At 36.8% G+C, this 10,509-nt stretch overlaps 2 protein-coding genes across 2 annotated transcripts in view; one reads left to right on the plus strand and one right to left on the minus strand.

Annotated features, from left to right (window-relative positions):
• jmjd8 (jumonji domain containing 8) overlaps positions 1–4,156 on the plus strand; it is an 8,464-nt gene extending 4,308 nt beyond the window's left edge. The window contains exons 4-9 of the mRNA XM_016250888.1: positions 1,605–1,701; positions 1,833–1,901; positions 2,529–2,648; positions 3,505–3,572; positions 3,670–3,804; positions 3,906–4,156. Coding sequence (XP_016106374.1) covers positions 1,605–1,701; positions 1,833–1,901; positions 2,529–2,648; positions 3,505–3,572; positions 3,670–3,804; positions 3,906–3,986 — 570 coding nt within the window. The 3' untranslated portion in view covers positions 3,987–4,156. The remainder of the gene's footprint in view (positions 1–1,604; positions 1,702–1,832; positions 1,902–2,528; positions 2,649–3,504; positions 3,573–3,669; positions 3,805–3,905) is intronic.
• amdhd2 (amidohydrolase domain containing 2) lies at positions 4,122–10,182 on the minus strand (the record flags this gene model as incomplete). The annotated part of the gene is made up of 6 exons (XM_016250873.1): positions 4,122–4,893; positions 6,532–6,639; positions 6,769–6,913; positions 7,145–7,233; positions 7,319–7,531; positions 10,096–10,182. Coding segments are annotated over 6 exons (716 nt in total), but the record flags the coding sequence as incomplete, so codon positions are not given.
• Between the last annotated feature and the right edge of the window lie 327 nt (positions 10,183–10,509).

Below are 10,509 nucleotides of genomic sequence, written 5' to 3' on the forward strand. Positions count from 1 at the left end.
TCATATTAATCATACTATAACAGAGAAATAAACCATCATACAAGACATTAATCCAAATAAAATAAAATAAAATATATTCATGCAACCACAAACAATGTAGGGGATTAAACAAAATCACACGTATTAAACAAATCAAATAATTTCTTGGCTTTATCACTTCTCATAATTTTCAGGACCTCTGTATACATGGCAAGCTCCTTTTTAAAGACATTCAACTGGGGTGCTGTTTTCAGAACTTTACATTTGTGAATAAAGTATTTTAATATGAGGAGTAAACAATTTACAACAAAGTCTACACTTTTGTCCTCCAAAAGAACTCCAAATTTCAACACGTCCCAAGTAATGGATGGAAAAATAGATATTCTTTGTTTAATCCAATTACATACTTCAGCCCAAAACGAATTAACCAGATAACAATGGAAAAATAAGTGTTCAACAGTTTCTACATCATTATTACAGAATTGACAAATATTACAATCCACATTAAATCTTAATCTCAGAAATTCCTTGGCAGGATAAATATCGTACACAATTTTAAAGTGCACTTTTTTTATATTTTGGTGGAAGAGGAAATAACTAATATTTGTATCTAAATTCATTAACTGATTTCCTATTTAGATGTTGGACCAGGATAGCTTTCCTGCACAAGACAATTTCTTATAAACGTATTAGTACACTTCTCATCTACAAAATTTATGTAGCCTAATTTAAGATCAACAATCTTGGGAATGATAGTGGAGTATGTTAAAATCCCCTTTAACATATTAAGGAATGGTAAAGGAATACTTTTACTAACTTTCAAATAAACTTTTTCCGCACACTTAAAATTTAAATTTAGTGCAAAAATCATTATAATTAAAACAGCATTTTCCAATGCAAGAGGACTTGTTTATGAAAATCTGACAGTTTCAGTGGAATTTTAGATATCTCAAAGTCACATTGTAAAAAAAAAACTTTATACCTCCAAATTTTTAAACAAACTGGATGCAATTGCAAACCAGTATGAATGCTCATTTCTAATAAAATACTGAAGCCATTTAAGTTTAAGTACTCCATTCATAATATCAAAATCTATTGCCTTTAACCCACCATCCTCATATTCTCTTATTATATCATTTTTCCTTATATAGTGATACTTTTTCCTTGAAATCAAAATTAAGTTTATTAATTGCTTTTATCTTTCTGGAAGAAATTGGCAATGAAAAACCTGGGAAAATTAATCTGGAAAGACTTTCAATTTTCGATAGCAATATTCTCCCGAATCGCTCTGTAACCAAGAGTTCATAATTGATCTACATTTTTCAATTTTTTTGTCAATATTTAACATTTCAATTCTCTCTACATCTTTTGAAATTGTGATACCTAAATATTTCACCTCCTTCTTAATTGAAACATTATATAATGAGGTTAAAGGGAGCTCGTGAATAGCCATCAATTCACATTTCGAAGTATTTAGCTGTAATCCTGATGCTTTGGTAAAACACTCTACAGAATGAAGTGCTAATGGGATTTGCATATGATCTTTTAAAAAAAGGGTTGTATCGTCAGCAAGCTGACTATTGATTCCATTTCTAACAGTGCCGTGTTGTGATTGGTTGTTTCAGAATTTCCGTTGCCTGTGTTCCAAATCCAATCTGTTGAGAGAGTATGGAGGGAAAACGGTCCGTCTCAGCACAGCCAATACACACTCATACAGGAAAGGTGGATGCATGTGCACACTTTGACATTTGCGCAGTCTTTTCATGTGCATGGTCAGTAAAATCATACTGACCCCAGACCTTTCGACGTTAGTGTAAGTGTTCATGTTTCTCTATTGCTCTGTCTTTTAACAGTGGATGTGCAGTTTGAAGAGTTTGTGAAGTTCCTGTTGACCCCTCAGCCTGAAGACACACTGGGCAGTGGTCAGCTCTCTCACTTTCACACGCACACGCACACACACACCAAATCAGTTCATTCTACAAGCTTTCCCCACTGTACATCTGTAATCCTGATGCTTTGGTAAAACACTCTACAGAATGAAGTGCTAATGGGATTTGCATATGATCTTTTAAAAAAAGGGTTGTATCGTCAGCAAGCTGACTATTGATTCCATTTCTAACAGTGCCGTGTTGTGATTGGTTGTTTCAGAATTTCCGTTGCCTGTGTTCCAAATCCAATCTGTTGAGAGAGTATGGAGGGAAAACGGTCCGTCTCAGCACAGCCAATACACACTCATACAGGAAAGGTGGATGCATGTGCACACTTTGACATTTGCGCAGTCTTTTCATGTGCATGGTCAGTAAAATCATACTGACCCCAGACCTTTCGACGTTAGTGTAAGTGTTCATGTTTCTCTATTGCGCTGTCTTTTAACAGTGGATGTGCAGTTTGAAGAGTTTGTGAAGTTCCTGTTGACCCCTCAGCCTGAAGACACACTGGGCAGTGGTCAGCTCTCTCACTTTCACACGCACACACACACCAAATCAGTTCATTCTACAAGCTTTCCCCACTGTACATGATTATTTCATAATGTGTGCGCATTATTTCAGATACGCTGTACTTCTTTGGGGACAATAACTTCACGGAGTGGCATTCTCTGTTTGAGGAGTATAAAGCACCACCTTTTTCTCTTCCACTCATGCTTCCTGCATATAGCTTTGGGATTGCTGGTATGTACAAATATACTCTCCTATCCAGCTAAATCTTTTTTTGAGTGCACACATTTTCACCCATTAAAGGAATAGTATAATGTGTTCATCATTAGGCCATCTAAGATGTAGTTGTAATGTTTGTTTCTTCATCAGAACCGATTTGGATAAATTTATCATTACATCAGTTGCTCACCAATGGATGCTCTGCAGTGAATGGGTGCCGTCAGAAGGAGAGTCCAAACAGCTGATAAAAACATCACAATAATCCACACCACTCCAGTCCATCAGTTAATGTCTTGAGGAGCAAAAAGCTGTGTTTGTAAGAAACAAATCCATCATTTATGTGTTTTTAACTTTAAACCATTGCATAATATCGCTTCCTCCAGTGAAAAAAAATAAGCTTGTCTGAATCAGGAGAGAAATCTGCACAGATCAAGCACCGTTTACAAGCAAAAACAGTTCTAAACAAATATGTGGGTGGATTTTGATGTGAGAGGACAACAGACGATGGACTTTTTCAAGCGTTATTATGGATTATGGACACTTATTTTGGCCAGAAGCAACAGTTTAAAGTTAAAACACCTTAATGATGGATTTGCTTCTTACAAACACACAGCTTTTCGCTCCTCAAGATATTAACTGATGGACTGGAGTGCTGTGGATTATTGTGATGTTTTTATCAGCTGTTTGGACTCTCATTCTGACGGCACCCATTCACTGCAGAGGATCCATTGATGAGCAACTGATGTAATGCTAAATTTCTCCAAATCTGTTCCGAGGAAGAAACTAACTCATCTACATCCTGGATGGTCTGAGGATAAATACATTATCAGCAAATTGTCATCTTTGGGTAAACTACATCTCTCCGCTGCAGGACCAGGTACTGGTGTCCCGTTTCACTGGCACGGTCCCGGCTACTCTGAAGTTATCTATGGCAGGAAGGTCTGTGGAATGCTAAACTCATACAAATGTATTATTTCCAGCTTAAGCACAGATGTAATTTTCCCTGTCTATATACTGATGTGCTTGTGTTCTCCAGCGTTGGTTTCTTTACCCTCCTGATGATGCACCTGAGTTCCATCCCAACCACACCACTCTCTCCTGGGTCTCTCTGTCCTACCCAAACCTGGAGCTCCACCAGAGGCCCCTGGAGTGCACCATACGACCCGGAGAGGTGAGGTTTAACCCATTTACACACTTAAATAGTAGGCACAAATTGTCAGAGTAATGTCAAAGTCATGTATTCCAGAGATAAAACCGCATGTTTTTGTGCAGGTGCTGTATTTTCCAGATCGTTGGTGGCATGCAACTCTAAATCTGGACACCAGCGTCTTCATTTCAACATTTCTGGGGTGAAGACTGATATGGTGGACACACACCTTGTGCATTTGACTTGAAGGACCGAACAAGGATTCGTTGTTCAGAGGACCAAATCAGAGGAGTTTGACTCGGTTTGAGCAAAACAGAAAGCCAAGCCATTCGTCCATTAACTTGAGCAATGTTTTTTAATAGAAGCTGCTTTTATTGCGAGATTGAGGTTATTGTTTAATTAAGTTGTGTTGTCGAAACATATGAATTGAATGCTTTGTTAGGTTTTATTGTTGGGTTTTTGAATTTTAAAGATGCATTTAATTAAACAGATAATCAGTTCAAGTAAGCTGGATATCATTAATACATCCATTATATGTGCGTCTTCCTCAATCAGACTCACAAAAATAAATTTTTATCAATAAAGGAACATTTTTATTTTACCGAAAAAATGATAAAACCTTAAAAATGTTAACAAATAAAAAGAATAGAATAGAAACATTGAAATCAGTTGGTTAAACTGTCCAGTTTCACATTAGATTGGGGGCATTGAATTATGTAGGTTATTATTGAAATAACTGGACCCTTGAGATTTTTTTTACTTTTGTGTTTCACATTTGAACAAGTTAGATTTGTGTTAAAAATCCATACACACACAGTATGTGATCAAAATGATTCTGGCTCTTTTTAAATGCCCCAAGATACATTCTGCTACAGTACATGAGCATAAAGAGTGTCATAATAGTAATAAAAATATTTGTATATATGGAGTAGTTTTTTATATTCTGGAATCAATCAATAGAATTCAATTTAATGAGAATAACACATTCTAACCAAAAAACTCTTAAGGATCCCAGCAGAAGACAGTCCTCCAGATGATGTCACTTCCTCCAGACCTGCTGTCCAGCAATGTAGGTTTCCCTGAGTGTCAGTGTGTCATCAAGCACTATGAAATCTACAAAACAACACCCATAACTGCGTTTCATATCAAAAACACTTTATTGTGAACACATCTATCCAGCGGACACAATAATGCCTTAACCACGAATAATAAATAAAATAAAATATACATTTTAAAAATTCCAACTTTAACTTTTAAAAATTAAAATTAATTTTAAAATACATCCAAATAGAAAAGAGTTATTTTAACTTCCAATAATATGAATATTTAACTGCTAATAACCCCCAAAAAGCGCAGTTAGATCTTCATATATTCTAGTATATGTAGTATATTCTCCAACAAGGAGGATCACATTTGATGACATAAGGAAATCGCAGCAAATGTGGCAATGCTGTGGCATATGCTATTAACACATTAAATGTGCATGATATTTTTTTAATATTGTGTATGAGTTTAAAGGAATAATTCATCCAAAAATGAAAGTTTGCTTAAAATGTACTCACCCTCAGGTCATCCAAGATGTAAATTAGTTAGTTTTTTTTACCAAAACAGATTTTGAGAAATGTAGCATAACATCAGTTGCTCATCAATGGATTATCTGCAGTGAATGGGTGCCGTCAGAATGAGACTCCAAACAGCTGATAAAAACATCACAATAATCCACAAGTAATCCACACCACTCCAGTCCATCATTAATGTCTGGTGTAGTGAAAATATGTGTGTTTGTAAGAATCAAATCCATCATTAAGGCATGTTGGGCACCCATTCACTGCAGAGGATCCATTGGTGAGCAAGTGATGTAATGCTGAATTTCCCCAAATCTGTTCTGATTAAGAAACAAACTCATATACAGGTGCATCTCAATAAATTAGAATGTCGTGGAAAAGTTCATTTATTTCAGTAATTCAACTCAAATTGTGAAACTCGTGTATTAAATAAATGCACACAGACTGAAGTAGTTTAAGGTTCTTTAAATTGTGATGATTTTGGCTCACATTTAACAAAAACCCACCAATTCACTATCTCAAATAGTCAAATTAGAATATGGTGCCAATCATGCCAATCAGCTAATCAACTCAAAACACCTACATTGGGGTCAGGAAGTTTTTTTTTTTAAAAGAAAGAAATACTTTGAATTGAGAAAGGACACATTAAATTGAACAAAATTGACAGTAAAGACTTTTATAATGTTACAAAAGATTTCTATTTCAAATGAATGCTGTTCTTTTGAACTTTATATTCATCAAAGAGTCAGCAAAGGATCATGTGACACTGAAGACTGAAGTAATCCTGCATCACAGGAATAAATTACATTTTAAAATATATTCTTTAAAAAAACTGTTATTTTTCTTTATGAATATACCCCGAACTTATATCTGTTTTAACTCTGCACCTTGTTATTCAATAGTAACATAATATTCAAACAATTAGACTAAATAATTAAAAAACGCTCTAAAACAACCCTACAATCAGCAACAGTATTATTACAAATAATTTTACTCAAACTTTTCGGTATGGTTTGAAATGCCTTTCACTTTCTAAATCGAATTTATCTAAAAAATAAAAAAAGATAAATAGAAATTGTCAAATTCAACACTGCTTCAACTGACATACAAACAATTTGTCACCAAATTTAAGATGCATCTGGGTTAACTTGCTGCACACTGAAAGCAGACAGAACATGACGCAGACCTGCGACGTAAGCGTGAAGCCCCTGGATGTCTATCTGCTGCTGTCCGAGTGTGTGTCGACCGGGAGGAAGACCCATCGCCATCACAGCGTCAGTGACCAACACCAACCCTGCCACCAACACACAGAGTAACTTTAATACAGTGAAAACCTGACATGCACTTCATTAAACTATTTTGTATTGTCATATATAATCAGTATTATGTACAGGTTTGTAGTTTTGTGTGTGTTTGTGAATACCTGCGGGATGAGCTCTGTGTGCGATGCGCAGCGCAGCAGGGTGTGTGTGTATCCCGTCTGCGATCATACCGTAGTAAACCGTCCGACCTGGTGGAACACGATCACTTGTGAGCAATCCCACAATGCCTGGGTCTCGATGATGAAACTGTAACAAAACAAAATAGCATGCATCGTTCATAGTATGCATATTCATGTTTTAAAATGATTACATTGATTTATTTTCATGGTACGGTAGCGTACTAGGAATATGATGTTATTTTAAACATGTATATGTGTGCACAAACTTACAGTATGTGGTCTAATGCAATTACCTGCTAATTACTGAATGTGCATATGTGTGTGTATGCCTTTCTATTAATGTGTGTGTGATACTAACAGGCAACATGGCATTAAACAAATGTGTAATGAACGTGGCTCCATGCTGCACAGCCTCTTCAGCCTGAGAGAGATCAGCCATAGAGTGACCTGGACAGAGAGACACTTTAGAAATGCTCAGCCAGTTGAGAAATTAGTTAGAAATAAAATAAGAAATAAGAAATTACATACGCACCAAGTGACACTGCTATGCCTCTTCCTGACAGTTCACGGATTGCTGCCGCGCTATTGGCTAGTTCTGGTGCCAGGGTTACCATGGCGACATTATCCAGGTACCCATAAGTCTCCATCAGGTTGGCCACGCCACCTGCTTTAAAAGTGCGGAGGAACTTCGAAGGGTGAGCGCCTCTCTTCTCTTCACTGATGAACGGCCCCTCCAGATGAATACCTGAAACAACCGGGAGTAAAATCATTAAAAAAAATTCAAATATGAAATAAAATATCAACACTAAAGAACACAAAACTAAAGAAATGTCAACACCAGTGTTAGTTTTTAAGTATTATAATTGAGTTCCTAATATAGTTTTTTATCAATGTTTGGAATTAGTTTTTATTTGTACATTTTCTGTTTTTCTAGTTCTAGTAATTGTATTGTCTGTTTTTGTCATTTTATTAGTTATATATATATATATATATATATATATTTATTTTTTCATTTCAGTTATTTTGGTAAATCAATTTAAACTAAAAAAAATTGAAATGTTTTTAACGCTTATTTTATTTCAAGTAACAAAAAGTTTTTTGTTGTCTCAGTTTTAGTTTAATAATCCCTGGTCAACACACATTTGAATAAAGTAAATAAAGTCTATTTTGTGTGCACAGTGCACACTACATCTGTGTACAGTGGGGAAAATATTAATTTGTTCCCCTGCCGATTTTGTTAGTTTGCCCACTTACAAAGAAATGAAGGGTCTGTAATTTTTATGGTAGGTTTATTTTAACGTATAGAGACATAATACCAACCAAAAAATCCAGAAAAACACATTTTATAAAGGTTAGAGATTGATTTGCATTTCAGTGAGTGAAATAAGTATTTGATCCCCAAGGAAAACATGACTTAGTACTTGGTGCAGAAACCCTTGTTGGCAAGCACAGAGGCAAGACTTTTTTTGTAGTTGGTCACCAGGTTTGCACACATCTCGGGAGGGATTTTGATCCACTCCTCTTTACAGATCCTCTCTAAATCCTTTTTATAAGGTTTCTTGGCTGTCGTTTGGCAACTCGAAGTTTCAGCTCCCTCCACAGATGTTCTACAGGATTGAGCTCTGGAGACTGGCTAGGCCACTCCGTGACTTTACGAGCCACTCCTTTGTTGCCTTGGCGGTATGTTTCGGGTCATTGTCATGCTGGAAGACCCATCCATGACCAATCTTCAGTGTTCTGGCTGAGGGAAAGAGGTTCTCGTCCAAGATTTTACAGTACATGGCCCCGTCCATTTGCCCCTCAATGTGGTGAAGTTGTCCTGTACCCTTAGCAGAAAAACAGCCCCAAAGCATAAGGTTTCCACCTGCTTGACTGTAGGGATGGTGTTCTTGGGGTCATAGTCAGCATTTCTTTCCCTCCAAACACGGCGAGTCGAGTTAATGCCAAAGAGCTCAATTTTGGTCTCATCTGACCACAGCACTTTCTCCCAAGCCTTCTCTGAATCGTTTAGATGTTCTTTGGCAAACTTTAAACGGGCCTGTACATGCGCCTTCTTGAGCAGGGGGACCTTGCGGGTACTGCAGGATTTCAGTCCATTGCAGCGTAGTGTGTTACCAACGGTTTGCTTGGTGACTGTGGCCCCAACTGCCTTAAGATCATTAACAAGCTCCTCCCGTGTAGTTTGGGGCTGATCCCTCACCTTTCTTATGATCATCCTTACCCCATGAGGCGAGATCTTGCACGGAGCTCCAGAACGAGGCAGATTGACGGTTATTTTGTATTTCTTCCATTTCCGGATAATCGCACCAACAGTTGTCTCCTTCTCACCAAGTTTCTTGTTGATGGTCTTGTAGCTCATTCAAGCCTTGTGCATATCTACAATCTTGTCTCTGACATCCTTTGACAGCTCTTTGGTCTTGCCCATGGGTGGTGGGAGAGGTTGGAAAGGAAGATACAGATTGTGTGGACAGGTGTCTTGTACACCTAATGAGCTGACATTAGGAGTAACTTCTTAAAGTGACAGGACTAATCTGTGTTCCACATGGGCACATAACCAATCTGTGGGAGCCAGAATTCTTGCTGGTTGGTAGGGGATCAAATAATTATTTCACTCACTGAAATGCAAATCAATTTCTAACCAAATATCTTACGCTCGCTGCACTGGAAACCGTTGCAGTACCGTATTGAGTTTCAAATGTTGCTTTTTTGTGTACAAAGCTATAAATTGTCTTGCTCCTCAATATCTTTCGGAGTTGCTTATTGTTCACAATCCTGTCAGATCACTCAGATCTCAGACTACACATTTGTTGTGGGTTCCCAGAACTACACTAAAATGTAGGGGAGATAGAGCCTTCTCTGTTGCTGGTCCCAAATTATGGAACACTCTGCCTCTATCTATAAGAACTGCTTCTACGGTGTCTGAATTTAAATGTCTTTTAAAAAAACATCTTTTCTCACATACTTTTAATGATAGGTGATTGGGCTGATTTAAGCTTATATGGACTTTACTGGTGTGTTTAAGCCTATGCAGTCCTAACGAAGCGATTAGGTCTGTGCATTTTTCAAATGCTGTAATTAGATTTATGCTTTATGTACAGCACTTTGGTCAACTAAAGTTGTTTTAAATGTGCTTTATAAATAAACTGAACATTGAACCTTTATATAATGTGTTTTTTCTAGATTGTTTGGTCTCTGTCTGTTAAAATAAACCTACCATAAAAATGACAGACCCTTCATTTCTTTGTAAGTGGGCAAACTTACAAAATCAGCAGGGGATCAAATCAATCTTTTCCCCACTGTACATCTTACCTAAAACTCCTGCCCCTTTAGGTCCTCCATCCTGAACTCTGAGCTCAGGAATGACCTGTGGAGAGAAACACAGCAAAATTACTGGTGCTAAAAGAGCACAACTTTTTGCAACACTGAAAATATTAAGAACTGAGCAGCAAATCAGCATATTAGAATGATTTCTGAAGGATCACGTGACACTGAAGACTGGAGTAATGATGCTGAAAATTCAGCTTTGATCACAGGAATAAATTACATTATACAATATATTCAAATAGACACAGTCATTTTAAATTGTGATAATATTTCACAATATGACTGTTTTTACTGTATTTTTGATCATTTAAATGCAGCCTTGACCACAATATTATTGTTTTTACTGTATTTCTGATCAAATAAATGCAGCCTTGGTCATAATATTACTGTTTTTACTGT

Source organism: Sinocyclocheilus grahami, unplaced genomic scaffold, assembly GCF_001515645.1.
Source record: "Sinocyclocheilus grahami isolate Dianchi unplaced genomic scaffold, SAMN03320097.WGS_v1.1 scaffold1012.1, whole genome shotgun sequence".
Lineage (NCBI taxonomy): Eukaryota > Metazoa > Chordata > Actinopteri > Cypriniformes > Cyprinidae > Sinocyclocheilus > Sinocyclocheilus grahami.